This window comes from Bombina bombina, chromosome 2, assembly GCF_027579735.1.
Source record: "Bombina bombina isolate aBomBom1 chromosome 2, aBomBom1.pri, whole genome shotgun sequence".
In the NCBI taxonomy this organism is placed as follows: Eukaryota; Metazoa; Chordata; class Amphibia; order Anura; family Bombinatoridae; genus Bombina; species Bombina bombina.
In genome coordinates, this window is record NC_069500.1 from 838,235,145 (window position 1) to 838,255,065 (window position 19,921).

The 19,921-nt window shown below is 37.0% G+C and overlaps 1 protein-coding gene across 1 annotated transcript; it reads left to right on the forward strand.

The window, feature by feature from the left end:
- Nucleotides 1-220: 220 nt before the first annotated feature.
- UHRF1 (ubiquitin like with PHD and ring finger domains 1) lies at nucleotides 221-15,096 on the forward strand. Its single transcript, XM_053703172.1, has 17 exons — nucleotides 221-344; nucleotides 588-747; nucleotides 3,623-3,871; nucleotides 3,966-4,108; nucleotides 4,183-4,398; nucleotides 5,772-5,881; nucleotides 8,068-8,254; nucleotides 8,820-8,943; nucleotides 9,234-9,341; nucleotides 9,466-9,570; nucleotides 9,654-9,760; nucleotides 9,846-10,008; nucleotides 10,693-10,830; nucleotides 11,713-11,821; nucleotides 13,900-14,051; nucleotides 14,131-14,229; nucleotides 14,358-15,096. The coding sequence occupies exons 2-17, from the start codon at nucleotides 595-597 to the stop codon at nucleotides 14,502-14,504; spliced, it is 2,310 nt and encodes a 769-aa protein (XP_053559147.1). The 5' UTR covers nucleotides 221-344; nucleotides 588-594; the 3' UTR covers nucleotides 14,505-15,096.
- Nucleotides 15,097-19,921: the final 4,825 nt, after the last annotated feature.

Genomic DNA, 19,921 nt, shown 5'->3' on the forward strand with positions numbered 1-19,921 from the left:
CATAGATTCACACGGTACCATTTCCACTGCGTGTTTTAATAACTATATACAATAATACAAAACAATAACAAAAACAGTGTAGGCTACTGGGCTGACATATTGAACACGCCCGAAACAGGGTCGGTACCAGGAAGCCACTAGAGGAGGGACCGGAGTTAGCGAGCGCCAATTTTGTCCAATCAGTGCTCCACACATCGAGGGAGGGGGTTTTCCCGCCAAACTACAAACCGCGCGCAAAGTAGGCTACTCTGCTGGAGCTGCGCGTGTATAGTTACACAGTATATTTAGGAGAAGGGCATTGTGTTGATATCTTCTTCTGTTTTTGATTGTTAACGAGAAAGAAGGTAAAAGACGATCCAAAAAGGAGTTGGGGGTCGGATATAGTATTTATTCTGTTGTTTGGGTGATTTTAAGCCGTTGTTACGCGTTTTGTTAATCGTTCACTATAAAATACGGCCGATGTTTCTAAAATAGTCCATTTGAACTGTAAGCAGTTTAATCCTGTGTCTATCTATGTGCGGTTATGACGAGAGCGAGTAGGTAGGCATGTGCGTGTTAACTAAGGCTTTTTTCTCTCTTGTATGAAGTCGCACAATGTGGATTCAGGTGCGCACCATGGATGGCCGGGAGACTCGCCGTATCGACTCCCTGTCTAAGTTAACAAAAGTGGAGGATCTTAGAGCACAAATACAGGAAGCATTTGGGGTAGAGTTGGAGAGACAGCGCCTTTTCTACCGTGGCAAGCAGGTAACAAAGCTTTGTAGTGATGCACTGTGTATGTATCCCAAGTTCCTCCTCATTCCTACTGACCATACAATCATTTCTTTATCTGCTTTGACTTAAGATTGGCAAAACATTTTATATTCTTGTGCAGAAGCCGTTTTGTAATGGATTGCGTTTTAACCCCAGCTTTTGTGGTCTTCTGCAAATTACACAAGTCAGTGTGGTAGGTGGTTACCTATATTTACAATAAATCCATTTATTAGAGAGGGAGTTAACATTACACCCCAAAAAAAACAATTCGGTGTCTTGTTGCAAAAAATGGCACCCTTTTAAATTGTTCATAAGTATCCATTTACTTGCGTGAATGTGCTATTTACCTTTATTTTGGCATTTGAAATAACTACCTGTGGTGTCACCACCTATACTGAATATTGGATGTTAAAACTATGCATACATAGCAAAGAGTCTCTGTTCCTTCGCCACTATCTGGCAATATATATTTATTGCTGACAACTTGAGAGCGCCTATACATGAAGCACTCTTACAATGCTTGTTTGGAGATACTGTATGTTCATGTAGCGCTTGGTTACCATTGGTTTAAACTGAGCTGATTGGCAATATTTGTTGCACAGGAATCATGTGACTAGTAATCTTGGCGGCTCAGTATCTTTCTGAGTAGAGTGTACAAGTAACAAACATAACTAATTACTCTCTGAGGGTTTTTTTTTTTTTTTTAAAGGGACAGTGAATAAGTTATTTCTGTTCTATTGATATAGAATATATCAGCAAGTATAAAGGAATGGTCTAGATTAATAAAGATTAATGCAATTTTTAAACTTTGCAATTTGCTCTTCTCAAATTTGTTTTGTAGCAATTGCCACAGAGGAGTAACACATGCACACTCCTGAACTTATATCAGCCTACCTAGCTTTCTCTTCAATAAATCTACAAAGGGAACAAAACCAATTTGATAAAAGTAAATTGGAAACATGCTCTATCCGAATCAGTTTTAATTTAGACTTTAAATATTTATTTATTTTTCCCTGCAGTTACTTGAAATAGCCCAACTTAACCTGCCATTGGCCTTAAATGGGGGAGTATATCTGTTTTAGTCCTTAGACAACAAAGCTAGCTACTGTAATAGTATAAAATGCATTGATTTGCAGTTATATGTAGCAGGGTGCATTTCAAGTTCTGATAATTATAAAGGGGCTAAAACCAAAATATACTGCAAATTTGTACTAAACAAACAATTTATATACAAATGTCAAGTTGTCTACTGTCCATTTAAAGGGACAGACTACAAATATAGGTATATAAAAGCCATGTCATGCTCTGTTACAGCGTGCCATTTTAGTACTGTTGACAATGCAAATCTGTTTTCACTCCTTTTGTGGTGGTTTAAAGTACTGCTCGTTGGCAGCAGATAATTCTGATCCATTAGTTTAAAGGACCACTAAATACAATATAATTTAATATTTAAAAAGACAATATAATAGCGCTTACTCTGAATTACAAATAAGTAGTAGATGTTTGTTTGTCCCCTGTATCATGTGACAGCCAACTAGACTAAACGTATATACTGTGAGCTTATGCACATGCTCAGTAGGAGCCTGGTGCCTCCGGAAGTGAATATAAAAAGGCTGTGCAGGATTTGATAATGGAAGTAAACTGGAAAGTTTCTTAAAAGTGCATGATTTTCCCAAATCATGAGTTTGACTTTAGTCCCTTTAACAAATTAGATCATGATTTTGCACTACAATTTTCATTTAAACTTGTTCAGATATTTGCTTAAAACCTGTCCTTGCAGTTATTGATAGCCCAGAGGCAGAACTTTTCCTCACTTTCTGCGATGAGATTTTTTTTTAATTAGACAGTTACACTAAGGCACCTGTTCAACTGCAATGTGTTGGTTAACTGAAGTATAAAGCAATTTTTAATTTATAATATAATTGCATTGCAAATAAGCTGTACACAATTTTTTATTTTAATGTCTCGAATAAATCGGTTTCCTTTTCTCTTGGTCTAACATAGAAACTGTAGTAATAAAAAAGATGCAATGCTCATACTAACATCTTACGTTCAGAATTAACAGCTTTGCAGGCTAGGGGGTGGGTTTGAAAAAATCTCTGAGCCAGTCAATAAGCAAAGTGCTTCTGCTTTGCAGCGCTACTGCATATATGACTGATCACTTCAAACAGCACGTTGCTCTGGATGCACTGTTAAGGTAAACTTACACACTGCAACCAGAGCACATCTGTTTGAAGAGAAATGTCTAATGTGGAGCAGTGCTAACAGTTCCTGCATGGGTTATGTTCTTTCTGCAGACATGCTGCATTTTCTACAATGACATCTCAGATCACTATGTTCTGCCTTGGGGATTGATAGTAATGGGTAATACAGTGCTTGTAAGCTCTCCTAGCACTTTATAACATTACTATGTAAAATTCACTGTCAAACTTATGTTGTTGTGTTTTTTTTTTTTTTTTTTTTTTTTTTTTCTCCTGACCTCCCAGCTAATATTCCCCCCCCCCCCCCCCAAGTTTAACATTGAATCTATTCATATTTAATAAGGCAATTGCTTTGAATAGCTTAGGTACTAGTTATAAATAACACAAGTTCTAATATTGCAAAGTATTACTTTCATGATAGAATGTAACAATCATTTTTATATAGCCCCCCTAAATTCCGTAGCATTTGTAAAATCATAAGCCCATTTGAGTTCACGACCATGTCATAAACGTACGGCTGCAATAAAACAGTACTTAATACAAATCCTTGCCGAAAATCACAGTTGCCATAGTGTTGCATGTTCTACTAGATGAATCATGACTTATAATTTTTTTTTTTTTTAAATTATACTAAGTCTGTTTTTTTGTTTTTTCCTCTCCCTGTGCAGATGGAGGATGGCCATACACTCTTTGATTATAGTGTAGGCTTGAATGATATTGTTCAGTTGATGGTGCGCCAGATTCCCGGTAAACTGCCTACAAAGGACAAGGATTGTGAACTTTCAGATACAGATTCTGGTTGTGGGTCAGGCCAAAGTGAAACTGATAAAAACTCAAATCATGGGGAGAAATCTGTGGAATTGGAAAGTGTTTCTGTTTCAGAGCCCTCTACAGAGCCAGCTGTTGGCTTGTATAAGGTAATCGTGTTGACTGATGTCATTCTAATTCTTTGCATCTTATTTTAATACTATTTGTATTTCATGAAATATATATAATCTTTTACACCTACAGATAAATGATTTTGTGGATGCTCGTGACCTTAACATGGGTGCATGGTTTGAGGCACAGGTAGTAAATGTGACCAGACAGACGAAAACACAGCCTAGTGAACCAGAAACAACTTTAGATGTAGTATATCATGTCAAATACGAAGAGTGAGTAACTTTTCAAAACAGTACTTCAGATGTTTTTGTGTTAGTTGTAGCATTAAAAATACCTTTGTTTTTAGCTACCCTGAAAATGGAGTCGTACAGTTAACATCTAAGGATGTGCGTTCCCGTGCCAGGACTATTTTAAAGTGGCGTGATCTAACTGTTGGCCAGGTAGTAATGGTAAATTACAATCCAGATGATCCCAAGGAGAGAGGTTACTGGTATGATGCAGAAATCATAAGGAAACGAGACACTAGAACTATCAAGGAGATCTATGCAAAAGTTTTGCTTGGGTGAGTTCTGTGGCTAGATTCCTGTTAACCCCTAAAGGATACAACTTATATTAATTCCTTTGACTATTAAATTTCCCTCCTGAAATTAGCTAAGGAGTTAAAAAGATTAGGGTTTTAAAGAGACTTCAATTCTATTGATTTACTTAAAAAAAAATTGAGAATGAAAAGTTAAACTGACTTTTTTTGGTCTTATTTCCTTTAAATGAAACTTCAAAATTATGGGTTTTTCAATTCCTGCAGGAGTTGAGTGCACCATACTTTTTAACTGCTACGTTCTACACTGTAAACTTATATCTGGCCCCTTATTGGCCTTATCACATGGAAAACATACATACCTGTCTTGATACTTAAGGAAAAAATTAAAAGGATCCCCCATCCAATTTATGTGTGTATATGTGCCTCAGTATTCTGTCTCACCATAAACACGCATGGGCTAGCGTCAAAACACAATCTTTCTCTTGTGGGGGTAACTTTAACCTTTGGAATCTGGATTCTTGTTTTGCTTCAGTTTCAAAATGAATTAATGGCAATATAACGAGTGTCATGTTGAGGTTTTTTTTTTTTTTTTTCCCTAATACAAGTTTTAATAATGCAATGAGTATGATAAAGGTAAATCGAGGCATATCTTGTGAAATAAAGTGACGGTAACTCCACGTTCCACTCCTTTAGTAGGAGCCTATCAATAGTTGAATCTAGAGATTGCAGCAATAGAAACTAGTGCAATCACCACTTAAAGTGAATAACTTCATAAAGTAAATAAAAACTAATATGGGAGTTGTCCTTTTTCCAGAATGACTTCAAAGGAATAGAACAGTACTCACATTTTGTGGAGCTATAAGCTAGTATATGCACATGGTTACATCTTACTAGGAGTTTAGTTGTAGCTCCACAAAGTGAGAAATTCTTTCCTGTGTTGCATCCTGTTGATGGAACTTCACTATCCTTTGTGGGGGTTTTTTCTCCAGAATGACTTCAGTCTCAAAGCGAACACTCCCTTTTCCTATAAAGGGATAGCAACATAAGGACTTTTATTTACAGTGTATGCAATATTTTTATACTGTTTAGATATGACACTGCTTGCCACTGCCATTGTGTCAAAACTCCACTGTTTTGAGCAGATATGTTAAAATGCAATTTGGGCAGAGGTGTGTGCGTAGGTAGGTTTGTGAAGCCTGTCGTGCTATTTTAGTTTTCAGGACTTGAATAAAAAGGAGCAAAATGATTGTATAATCTAGTTGTTATGCATATCTAAACACATCTCTAGAGTGCAAGTGGCACTTTAAGTGTTCTTTTCATCTAAGTGAACCACTTTTTTTTTTTTTTTTTAAATTCTTTCAATTGCTCCTTTTTATAGACCACTATTTTGTGTTTAGGGATGCTGGTGACTCTCTCAGTGATTGCAAGATTGTGTTTGTGGATGAAATCTACAATATTGAAGAGCCAGGAAGTCTTCCCCAGGGTTCATCTGAGAGTCCTCAAAAAAGTGAGTATTTTAGTTCAAGTTGCCATTGTTTTGGATAAACCAAAAATGACAGGGTTTTTCTAAATTGGCTTTGGTTTTTGAGAATACACCTCAAATTTATGGTTTTACCCCAATAAAACCAGTGGCTGCTGACATGCTGCAGGGTTTGCTTTTTTTTTTATTTTTTTATTTTTTTATACAATCTTTAAAGGATTACTTTCTGTTATAATTTTTAAGCTAAACAACATATTACATTTAATAAACATTAATTAAAACCTACTGACTTATATTTTCTCAAACGAAGTTTCATAATGTTCTAAAAGTTATCTTTTATTCGCTGATGTCACGTTATCCTGCCCACTATTTTCAGCACTGCATGTTCAAAATACTTAAACCAATAACTTTGTATTTAAAGCGCCATTTTGAAACCTAGGTATTGTAAACGGATTGGTACAGAGCAAAGGATACTCATGGAGTGGGTTTGGAAAACAATTAAATTTGCAGACAAGATTTCTGATATACGGTAGAGATGTTAATGAAATGCTATTGATAAAGTGTATTTGGGGTAGTTAGTAACATGCATAGAAAATATTTACTTACAGTTGCCCTTTAACCTTTATTTTTTTGCAATTATCCATTGCATATAATTTCATGTTCCACTAGAAGCTTGAAATGTATTTTATTGCACAATGGTACTGCTATGTATGTTTCAAATTGCTTTCTCAAAACAAGAATACGAAAATATCAAAATGGTCTTGCAGAAGCTCTATCATGAGCACCAGTTATCCATTTCTGTTCTATGATAGTGTCCAGTTTTGCTGCCCAAGCAATAATTTCACCCTTGTTACATCTGCATGTGGGATAGTAGGTTAGATCATTTGAGGAAAGTGACATGGCCTTTGAGGGAAGACATGACTGCAGGTGCAGCGAATGTCTAACAAAGCCATTGGTTGACAGACGAAAATTTCTCCCACCATTCCATATCAAGATGCAAATTGCTTTCATTCCTGTAGAATGTTCCTTCAGTTTTGAAAAACTAAATCAGCAATCTTTGATCCTCAAATATTAAACTTATTGATTCAAATTATTTAAAATGTATTAATATTAAAGCTTCTGTCTGGTGCAGTTATGTCTTAGTTGACTTCTTGGGTTACAACAAAGCAGAGTTTAAAAATTTGGGTACTAATATCCTCATAGGTATACTTTCCCTATAGCCACTTGGCAAGATTATCTTAATCTTTCTAAGTTTGTTGAGTAACAAAGGGAGAGGTTCCATCATGATGTAAAAGTAGCAAGGCAGATTACTGTGTGTGTATGTGTAATATATATATTGTGTGTGTATATATTCCCCCTTGTGTCTTTTTTTTTTTTTTTTTTTTTTTTTTTTTTTTTTTTTTGGGACAGTCTAGTATAAATTAAACTCATTATTCAGATAGGAATTTTAATCAACTTTCCAATTTACTTATCAAATTTGCTTTTCTCTTTGTATTAGTTTAAACTAAACACAGGTAGGCTCATATGCTAATTTCTAAGTCTTTGAGGGCTGCCTCTTATCAAATGTTTCTTAAATGTCTAACACAAAGACAGAGTACACGTGGGCCATATAAATAACGCTGTGTTCAGGCACGGGATTTGATATAGCACAAAAAATGCTAAATTTAAGACAATAGTCAGTCATGTGATCAGGGGTCTGGAAGGAGATTCCTAGATACAAGGTAATCGGAGGTAAAAGTATATTAATATAACAGGTTATGAAAAAATTGGGGCATGGGTAATAAAGGGACTCTTTTAAAACGATATCATTTCTATGGTACTGTCCCTTTAAATACAGAATACACAACCTAGAGACTGTTAACTCAATGTTCATAATAGACACGTTCAGTTTCCAGTATTATGCCATTTAATGCTACTGAAGCTGGGTCTCTGACACTATTTGGTTATCTGACACTTGCGGCATTAGCACTAATCATTGTGGATTTTATAATGTACTTGGACTTGCATGTTTTTTTTCGTTCTACAGTCCCGTCATTAAAATACAAGAGCAGGCACATTATCAAATCTCAGATGTATCATGTCTAGATGCACTTGTCTAGAATTTAATAATGGGGTGTCATTGGCAGATAACCTATGAGTTACATAAAATGTTGAAACCTTTAGTACTTAATCTTTGCAAAACTGAAATACTAAACCATTCCATTCATTCTCAGGACAAAACGGGCCAGTGTGTAAACACTGCAAGGACAATCCAAAGAAAACTTGTCGCATGTGTGCATGTCATGTGTGCGGTGGGAAACAGGATCCTGACAAACAGCTTATGTGTGACGAGTGTGATATGGCATTTCATATATATTGTCTAAATCCTCCATTGTCAAGCATTCCTGATGAGGATGACTGGTAGGTATTGTAAATGTTTTAACTAACTGATTTTGCCTTTGGTAGTCCCACCTAAGAGCAAAGTTTTATTGCTCAGTATTGGCTATTATAAAAAAAAAAACTAAACCTATCCAGTAGATGAAATTGCACTCCCAGTAGGGGATTAGAAGAGAAGTAATAGTGCTAATTTATAACTGTTTTATATATTCGGCTTTGGTATGCAGACGTATAAGGAAGCATTTGTGTGTACGGAACATGATAAAATAAGGTGATCTGGTCTCTGCTAGCCCCAAACATTTTTAATAGTTTATAATCTCATAAAATAAGCTCCAAGTTAATTATAATAAAACAAGCTATTCATATACTAAAGGAGCAATAACTCAAATTTGTATACCATGCCACTGGAAACGCATTAAGGGGGGAACTCACTTTGGAGGTTTTTTTGTTTTTGTCCCAGTGTCCTTTTTGAAATGTAAGTATTTAGAATGTCCATGTTTGTAGTTAAATTCTAACAGACTTTTCAGAAACCAAGTAACTAGGTATGAAGTCTTATGTATGTTCTGAAGCCGTTCAATTTCACTTGTAGGTATTGCCCAGAATGTCGCATAGATACCAGTGAAGTGGTCTTAGCTGGTGAGAAACTGAAGGAAAGCAAAAAAAAATCTAAGATGGCCTCTGCAAACTCCTCTTCTCAAAGAGACTGGGGAAAGGTAAAGTTTCTAGGCAGATTATAAGATTTCTGGGATTATTCTTGAGGCATGAGTAGTACTACAAAGCATTTTAAACTGTAAAATACACCAATATAATCCAATCGATAAATAAGAAAAGCCTTTCTTAGCTAGATGTTTCTAAACTAATTTAAAATGTATAAAGCACATAACGAGTGTCTTCTCAAACCCTGTTAACATTTAAGCAGTTACCTACTTTGTTGCCTTCACTTTGTGAGCATACTTGTGTTAACTCCTTGTCTTGAGATAATTATTTTTATTTCCGTCTTCAGGGAATGGCATGTGTGGGACGGACAAGAGAATGCACAATTGTTCCCTCAAACCATTATGGACCAGTTCCCGGAGTACCTGTTGGCACAATGTGGAAATTTAGAGTACAGGTAAATTATTGCTGTTCTCCTAATTAACTCTTAAATTATGAATAATCTCAAGGATGGAGAGTTGCATGCACCCACCCTCCAGTCTTTGCAAAACTTAACATTTCATCTGAACTCTAACTTCCAGGTAAGCGAGTCTGGTGTACACAGACCACATGTTGCTGGCATACATGGGCGAAGTAATGATGGGTCCTTCTCACTAGTACTAGCAGGTGGCTATGAGGATGATGTGGTAAGAAGGGTCTCTTGGTGTACTCTGTGTGTAGATTTAATAAAACTCAATCAACATATTTATTATACTTTATCATTTTTTAGGATAATGGGAATGAGTTCACTTACACTGGCAGTGGAGGCAGAGACCTGTCTGGTAACAAGCGAACAGCTGAACAATCATGTGACCAGAAACTCACAAACATGAACAGGTTGGTGTGCAAATAAACTCTGCCAATCCAGATAGTGCCATGACAAAACAAACTAACTTTGGCTCTCCCTCCCCCCCCCCCCCAGGGCTCTGGCTCTGAACTGTAGTGCTCCCATTAATGACAAACAAGGGTCTGTTGCTAAGGACTGGCGAGCGGGCAAACCAGTGCGGGTGGTACGAAATGCAAAGGGAAGAAAGCACAGCAAATATGCCCCAGAAGAAGGGAATCGTTATGATGGAATCTATAAGGTATGTTGAGACACTTAGTTACTGTTAAACATTTAAAAAAAAAAATGGATGTGACACCTCGTATGATTCCCCCCCCCCACACACACACACACACTTCCTAGAGGCCATAAAAGCAAAATGTGTAATTTAGGTTTTCAATTTTTTTTTTAAAATAAAAGTAAGATGACAATACAATATTGGTTAATGTGAAATTAAAATGTTTTTTTTCCTGACAAATTTCAATGTCTTTCTATTCCTCCTGTATCATGCGACAGCCATCAGCCAATCACAAATGCATATGAATTCTTGCACATGGTCAGGAGGAGCTGTTGACAAAGTGTACATATAAAAAAACGGCACATGTTAGTGATGGTAAATCCTAGCATCTGCAAAAGGTTAGGATTTACCAGTGCAACAAAGGACTTTCCGTCGTTTAAGTATAAAATACTTTGTGCTGAAAGTTCCTTTGTCTGCAGCATCCTCCGCACTGAGTGCCTCCAGGCTACCCATTCTGATAAGAGGTGGCCTTTAAGGGCTTAAAAATTAGCATGAGCCTACCTAGGTTTAGCTTTCAACTAATACCAAGAGAACAAAGCTAATTTGATTTAAAAAAAATGTAATTTTAAGCAACTTAATAATTTAAATGTCCTTTCTAAATGAGTTTAATGTTGGATAGACTTTTTTTTTTTTTTCTCTCCCCCCAAGGTTGTGAAGTACTGGCCTGAGAAAGGAAAGTCTGGATTCTTAGTTTGGCGATACCTGCTAAGAAGAGATGATGATGAACCTGCACCGTGGACCAAGGACGGTAAAGAGCGGATGAAGAAGTTGGGACTAACCATGCAGGTATAAACTAATGTGACAAAACGAAGGGCGGGGCTTTACATGAAGCACTGGCATTTATCTTGCTACATTCCTTTTGATAATTTGCCATTTTTTGTGAACCGATTAAAGTATTAATCCCTGGTTTTATCTTTGTTTTTAACAAATTTAATTTTATTGGTTATACAACAAAGATTTGAATGAGACATTCCACAATATTTGTTTACTTTAGTGCGATTATTAAATATCTAAACACCACCCACAATTTGCAGAATTTTGTAGTTTAATTGGGCTTTAGTCTGCAGACAAAGCTAACCTACGGTCAAAGTTGGTAAATAAAAAAAAAATTAACCCAATAAATCCAATTAGGGGCAGATGTTGCAGGGTGCATTTAAAATTTAGAGAATTAGAAATTGCTAATTAACATGCTAAAGGGGCACAATTTTAAAAATATATTGCAAAGTTTCATTATGCATAGCAAAATTTATATAAATGTTTGACTGTCCCTTTTTAAAGGGAAAGTCAGATCAGCTATCCGTTTAAATAAAAATTATTTCCCATTCCCCAGTTTTGCACAACCAAATTGGTTACTTTTTTTTATTAACCTGACAACCTTGTATTTAAGCCTCTGCAGACAACCCCCTTATCTCAGGGTTAATGTCTTGTATTTTAGCCAATTAGTGCTGTCTTGCACAATGTCTTCTATGTGGAAAAGCTGATAAAATGATCTGAGATAAGAGACAGCCTGCAGGATCTCTGGAACAGGAAGAGATTGGTGGCTGTGCAAAGCTGGGAATGTGTAGTAAAGGTGTTTTGTAAACGGTAACAATTTTGGAGTAAAATGTCCCATTAAATGACTTTACAGGTTTATGTTAAATTTTTTTTATTTTTTTTCTTTCTTGCTAGTATCCAGAGGGTTATTTGGAATCCTTGGCCAGTAAGGAACGAGAGAAGGAAAACCAGTCTGAGGATGAGCTAGAAACTCCTAGCAAAGGAAAAAGGAAGCGGAAATCAGGTTAGTACTTGTCAAAGGGATATTCTCCCTTTGTTTCATTTGACTTTTTTTTTTTGCCATTTATACTCCTAGTTTAACATTAGTTCTAGTGCCTGATCTTTTTATAGCAGATTTGCAAAATCCATCAATATACAATAAAAGTCCATAGCACTAACTCTGAATTTAAAATGATCAGTAGTTTCTCAGATGGGGGGAAACTCAGATTGTTTAATTTCCCTGCCCTTTACCCAGTTAAAGACTTTTGCAAATGCTTAGTAGGAGTTGGTGCCTCAGTTTGGATATACTTAATGTGCTTTCTTTGTTAATGGAAGTATATTGGTTTTGTTTTATGCTTTCTATCACGGGTCTTAAATGGTGGGCCTCCCCTCTGACCTTTACGAGACTGTACCCCATAATAAAGATGTTACTATATAGAGATAGCTATATAGATAGTCCAATGTAGACAAAGGAGTCCTGGTGGGATAAGATAATTTATGCTTACCTGATACATAATACCCCCGGTCAGACAGAAATAAATGTGACACAGGCTGTTGGCTTCGCCCTCGATCATATTAGGTCTTCTAGCGTTGTGAGCTCAGTAATAGTAGTAGCTGGTGTCAGAGCTACTTGATAGTGTATATTCAGAGCTTAGCTGAAGGATGGCATAGTAATGAGAATCCGTAGATTAATTTGGTTATAGACGGAGCTGCTGAATTTTGTCATGGCTGCTGCTTGTACCAGGACTTATAATTTTAATCAACTTTCCAATTTACTTATCAAATTTGCTTTCTCTCGGTATTAGTTGAAACTAAACCTAAGTAGGCTCATATGCTAATTTCTAAGCCATTGAGGGCTGCCTCTTAACACATGCTTTTTAAATTGTTTTTTTACAAGAGACTGAGTTCATGTGGGCGATATAGATAACACTTAACTCCTGGGAGGAGTTTAAGAGTTAGCACAATACTAAATGCATGTCAATAGTCAGTCATGTGATCAGGGGTCTGTCAGGTGCTTAGATAAAAGGTAATCAGAGGTAAAGTAGAAATATAACTGGTTATGCCAAACTAGGGAATGGGTAATAAAAGGGATTATGTATCTTAAAACAATAAAAATTATATTGTAGACTGCCCCTTTAAAGAGACATACAAACTTCATGTTTCAAAGTGTGCTGTTTTAAGACTTTCCAATTTAACTTTCAATAACAAATTGTGCAGTCTTGAGGCACCTCACCAGCTGCTATTGCAGGGTGCATTTCAAGTTTTGAAAATGATCTAGGTGTTTAAGTGGTTGCAGCCTCAGAGGTTCAATGTTGTGGTAATTAAAGCACAGTCTAAGACTTATCAAAAAAGGCCTCTCAACTCGGAAGAGTGCTTTTTCCCCTTCAGTTGTGACTTCATATTGTCAAGCTTTTATCCTTTAACTAGGACATGGTATGGTTCTAAAACAGTGAGAACAAGACTTATACTTGCCAAAAAAAGCCTACAATGTAAGAATGCTCACCCTGGAAGAAATTTGTAAATGCTTGTTTGGGTAAAAACACATCTCCAAATAGGTGCAGTGTTGTGTGGGTTTTCTTCTTCAGCTATGGAAGATAGTAGTGTATATGAGAGCCATTTTGCTACCTATTGCGGTACTTGATGCATCTTTCTTTCTCCTCCCCCATCGGGGTAGTGACATTAGTCTCCTTTCATAGCTGGGAATTTTGTATAATAGTGAAACATAAAACCATGCAAATACAGATCTTTCGTTGTCACAAACTTTCATTCAAAAAGCCAGCCCTGAAAATGGCCGAATGCTGCTACCTGCAGCCACATCTGTTTGCACATGTCAAATGCCCAGTGATTGCTGTTAACCAAAGCGTTTCAGCTGCCTGGCTCACAGGTGGTAGATCTTGTTTGAAAGCAAGGACTTTTTTTTTTTTTTTTTTTTTTTAAATATATTAAATGTTTCAAATTTGTCTTCTGCGTGATGCAAACATCAATTAAAGAAACACCAGCATTTCTTGTGTACACCTTTTTGTAGAAAACAATGTTGGTTCAGACCTTTCTTTTTTGGCTACTAAACTGGTCTAAAGGTTTTTTTGCTTGAATGATTAACAGATAAATCAGAAATTTCTGTGTCCAATGGAACGCCAAAGAAAACAAAAATAGAATCCTACAAACTGAGCCAGGAGCAGAAATCCCTAATTAAGTCTGATGTGGCAAATTCTAAGTTGTGGGGTGATGTGATGGAATTCTTAAAAGAAGGACCTGTAAGTGTTAATGCTCAGCATTTCATAAACTTAATATATATAATATATATTCTACTAATTTTATTTATTTTATCTATAGAAATTCTTAGCCAAAGTTGAAGAAACTTTCCTGTGCATATGTTGTCAAGAAGTGGTGTACGAACCAATAACTACAGAGTGCCTGCATAACATCTGCAAGGTAAATCTACTTAACTGCCATTCTACAAAAAATTGTCAATTTAAGAAAATGGAGCCATTGTTTAATAACACTAAATGCTTAACTTGCCTGATTCATAACATAACTTGTGGGTGTGTCATGCTTTTCAGTGTTGTCTGGACCGTTCCTTTAAAGCCGATGTATACAGCTGCCCAGCCTGCCGACATGACCTTGGCAAAAATTATTCAATGAATATAAACAAGTCTCTGCAATCAATTCTTACTCAGCTGTTCCCTGGTTATGAGCGAGGCAGATGATTGTAACATTGGTGGTTTAGTGTCTTATGTAATGATATAAGAGCAAAGCATTTATAAAATATTCTATGCCCTGTGTTATGAGTTGTACAACTTAATTTTTTTCCCTAACCTTGTCATTTGTAAAGATGTATTATCTTATTGTGGATTGCTTGTGCTCTTACGGTCAACAGGTTTTCCTACTGTACATCAGTTAACTTAGAATCCATACTAGTCTGATATACACAGCAGATAGTTAACGTTTGTCAAAACCAGAATGCTATCCTAGTTGTCAAATAGGCAGTTCTCCAACTTTTTAAAATGCGTTTGTTTATTTTTTTGGGGGGGGGGTTAATATATATGAAATGCAACCCAGGATAAGTCTTTCTATTAAAGATTGTAATTCAAAATCAAACTGATCAATTTAACATGTACATTTTTTTTATTTTTTGTTTGTAAATTCCAGTCTTGACAGTGTTTAATGCTTTGCTTGTATAAATTATATTGTGTAATTTTTCTCAAGCATTTACTCACATTTGTAACTGTTTAAGTAGAGCTGTAAAATGAAATTTTTATTCAGTGCCATTTTGCCTATAAATAAATCTAATTTTTTTTTTTTTATAATTCTGTTCTCTTTAATGTGTTTCAGCCATACACATTGCTCACACATGCATAAAATTAGCCCATATCAATTAAATCTGACATGCTGTTAGTAAATATGGTATGGCCATAGGATGCCACCCTCTTACAAAAATCGATTTGACATTTTTGCCCCTGTCAACTAAGTGACATTGAAAAGTGGAAGTGTATAAGAGTATCAACAGCCCAGCCCCTAAAACGCACCAACTTAGAGCAAGGCTGCCAAGTCTGTTAGCATGTAAAAATCACTTATAAACTGTGGCTGCAAGCAACATTTGCATAAGAACTGTACTTAGAGAGCTTTGACAGATTTCTTTCCTAAGATATGGTGAGTCCACGGCGTCAATTACTATTGGGAATATCACTCCTGGCCAGCAGGAGGCAAAGAGCACCACAGCCAAGCTATTGAGTATCCCTTCCCACAAACCCCAGTTATTCTTTTTGCCTTTCATACAAGGAGGTAAAGTTTTTGAAGAAAACTGAATTTCTCTTGTAAGGTGTATCCAGTCCACGGGTTCATCCATTACTTGTGGGATATTCTCCTTCCCAACAGGAAGTTGCAAGAGGATCACCCACAGCAGAGCTGTCTATATAGCTCCTCCCCTAACCCTACCTCAAGTCATTCTCTTGCAACTCGACAAGGGAAGTATCAAGAGATGTGGTGACTTAGTGTAGTGTTACCTTCAATCAAGAGTTTGTTATTTTTACACAGAAATTGGAAGAAGAATTCTGCCTGGAGGTTGATCTTGGCGGTTTGTAACTAAGGTCCATTGCTGTTCTCACACATAACTGAAGAGTATGGGAAAACTTCAGTTGGGAACGGTCTGCAGATTACCTGCTTTGAGGTATGTTCAGTATTTTTATTTCTAGAGAGATGAATAAGTTCTAGAAAATGCTGACAGAGCCTTGTATATTTGAGGTAAGCTTGATGCAGTGATTTAACAGCGACTGGGATCATGCTTACAAAACAGGGTAATACTCATGTTAATATTTAGTGTCAAAACGTTTTACATGTTTTCATAAATAGAATGTGTTTTTTTTTTGTTTTCTCTGAGGGAGAAATCTTTATTTGGGGCCTAGATTTCCACATGGCTAGTCAGACTCCTAGGAGTATTTTCTTAAGGCCCCTCTGACATCCAGTACATGGTGGGAGGGGCCTATTTTAGCGCTCTAGCTGCGCAGTTTTAATTCAGACTGACATCCAGCTTCCCTAGAGGAGTCCTTTGGCATCTGAGGACCATTATAAAGGGTTTATTCCTTCACCAAATCGAATTTGTGGGCAGGTAGGAGCCTCAGCAAAGCTTGCTTGTCTCATTACTAGTCTGTTAAACATGTCTGACATAGAGGAAACTCCTTGTTCAATATGTTTGGAAGCCATTGTGGAACCCCTTCTTAGAATGTGTACCAAATGTACTGAAATTTCTATAAACTATAAAGACCATATTATGGCGCTTAAAGATTTATCTCCAGAGGATTCTCTGAAAAAACATAATTTATGTAAGAACTTACCTGATAAATTCATTTCTTTCATATTAACAAGAGTCCATGAGCTAGTGACGTATGGGATATACATTCCTACCAGGAGGGGCAAAGTTTCCCAAACCTTAAAATGCCTATAAATACACCCCTCACCACACCCACAAATCAGTTTAACGAATAGCCAAGAAGTGGGGTGATAAGAAAAAGTGCGAAGCATATAAAATAAGGAATTGGAATAATTGTGCTTTATACAAAAAAATCATAACCACCACAAAAAAGGGTGGGCCTCATGGACTCTTGTTAATATGAAAGAAATGAATTTATCAGGTAAGTTCTTACATAAATTATGTTTTCTTTCATGTAATTAACAAGAGTCCATGAGCTAGTGACGTATGGGATAATGACTACCCAAGATGTGGATCTTTCCACACAAGAGTCACTAGAGAGGGAGGGATAAAATAAAGACAGCCAATTCCTGCTGAAAATAATCCACACCCAAAATAAAGTTTAACAAAAAACAAAAGCAGAAGATTCAAACTGAAACCGCTGCCTGAAGAACTTTTCTACCAAAAACTGCTTCAGAAGAAGAAAATACATCAAAATGGTAGAATTTAGTAAAAGTATGCAAAGAAGACCAAGTTGCTGCTTTGCAGATCTGGTCAACCGAAGCTTCATTCCTAAACGCCCAGGAAGTAGATACTGACCTAGTAGAATGAGCTGTAATTCTTTGAGGCGGAGTTTTACCCGACTCAACATAGGCAAGATGAATTAAAGATTTCAACCAAGATGCCAAAGAAATGGCAGAAGCTTTCTGGCCTTTCCTAGAACCGGAAAAGATAACAAATAGACTAGAAGTCTTACGGAAAGATTTCGTAGCTTCAACATAATATTTCAAAGCTCTAACAACATCCAAAGAATGCAATGATTTCTCCTTAGAATTCTTAGGATTAGGACATAATGAAGGAACCACAATTTCTCTACTAATGTTGTTGGAATTCACAACTTTAGGTAAAAATTCAAAAGAAGTTCGCAACACCGCCTTATCCTGATGAAAAATCAGAAAAGGAGACTCACATGAAAGAGCAGATAATTCAGAAACTCTTCTAGCAGAAGAGATAGCCAAAAGGAACAAAACTTTCCAAGAAAGTAATTTAATGTCCAATGAATGCATAGGTTCAAACGGAGGAGCTTGAAGAGCTCCCAGAACCAAATTCAAACTCCAAGGAGGAGAAATTGACTTAATGACAGGTTTTATACGAACCAAAGCTTGTACAAAACAATGAATATCAGGAAGAATAGCAATCTTTCTGTGAAAAAGAACAGAAAGAGCAGAGATTTGTCCTTTCAAAGAACTTGCGGACAAACCCTTATCCAAACCATCCTGAAGAAATTGTAAAATTCTCGGTATTCTAAAAGAATGCCAAGAAAAATGATGAGAAAGACACCAAGAAATATAAGTCTTCCAGACTCTATAATATATCTCTCGAGATACAGATTTACGAGCCTGTAACATAGTATTAATCACGGAATCAGAGAAACCTCTATGACCAAGAATCAAGCGTTCAATCTCCATACCTTTAAATTTAAGGATTTCAGATCCGGATGGAAAAAAGGACCTTGTGACAGAAGGTCTGGTCTTAACGGAAGAGTCCATGGCTGGCAAGATGCCATCCGGACAAGATCCGCATACCAAAACCTGTGAGGCCATGCCGGAGCTATTAGCAGAACAAACGAGCATTCCCTCAGAATCTTGGAGATTACTCTTGGAAGAAGAACTAGAGGCGGAAAGATATAGGCAGGATGATACTTCCAAGGAAGTGATAATGCATCCACTGCCTCCGCCTGAGGATCCCGGGATCTGGACAGATACCTGGGAAGTTTCTTGTTTAGATGAGAGGCCATCAGATCTATCTCTGGGAGCCCCCACAATTGAACAATCTGAAGAAATACCTCTGGGTGAAGAGACCATTCGCCCGGATGCAACGTTTGGCGACTGAGATAATCCGCTTCCCAATTGTCTACACCTGGGATATGAACCGCAGAGATTAGACAGGAGCTGGATTCCGCCCAAACCAAAATTCGAGATACTTCTTTCATAGCCAGAGGACTGTGAGTCCCTCCTTGATGATTGATGTATGCCACAGTTGTGACATTGTCTGTCTGAAAACAAATGAACGATTCTCTCTTCAGAAGAGGCCAAAACTGAAGAGCTCTGAAAATTGCACGGAGTTCCAAAATATTGATCGGTAATCTCACCTCCTGAGATTCCCAAACTCCTTGTGCCGTCAGAGATCCCCACACAGCTCCCCAACCTGTGAGACTTGCATCTGTTGAAATTACAGTCCAGATCGGAAGAACAAAAGAAGCCCCCTGAATTAAACGATGGTGATCTGTCCACCACGTTAGAGAGTGTCGAACAATCGGTTTTAAAGATATTAATTGAGATATCTTCGTGTAATCCCTGCACCATTGGTTCAGCATACAGAGCTGAAGAGGTCGCATGTGAAAACGAGCAAAGGGGATCGCGTCCGATGCAGCAGTCATAAGACCTAGAATTTCCATGCATAAGGCTACCGAAGGGAATGATTGTGACTGAAGGTTTCGACAAGCTGTAATCAATTTTAGACGTCTCTTGTCTGTTAAAGACAGAGTCATGGACACTGAATCTATCTGGAAACCCAGAAAGGTTACCCTTGTTTGAGGAATCAAAGAACTTTTTAGTAAATTGATCCTCCAACCATGATCTTGAAGAAACAACACAAGTCGATTCGTATGAGACTCTGCTAAATGTAAAGACGGAGCAAGTACCAAGATATCGTCCAAATAAGGAAATACCACAATACCCTGTTCTCTGATTACAGACAGAAGGGCACCGAGAATCTTTGTGAAAATTCTTGGAGCTGTAGCAAGGCCAAACGGTAGAGCCACAAATTGGTAATGCTTGTCTAGAAAAGAGAATCTCAGGAACTGATAATGATCTGGATGAATCGGAATATGCAGATATGCATCCTGTAAATCTATTGTGGACATATAATTCCCTTGCTGAACAAAAGGCAATATAGTCCTTACAGTTACCATCTTGAACGTTGGTATCCTTACATAGCGATTCAATAATTTTAGATCCAGAACTGGTCTGAAGGAATTCTCCTTCTTTGGTACAATGAAGAGATTTGAATAAAACCCCATCCCCTGTTCCGGAACTGGAACTGGCATAATTACTCCAGCCAACTCTAGATCTGAAACACAATTCAGAAATGCTTGAGCTTTCACTGGATTTACTGGGACATGGGAAAGAAAAAATCTCTTTGCAGGAGGTCTCATCT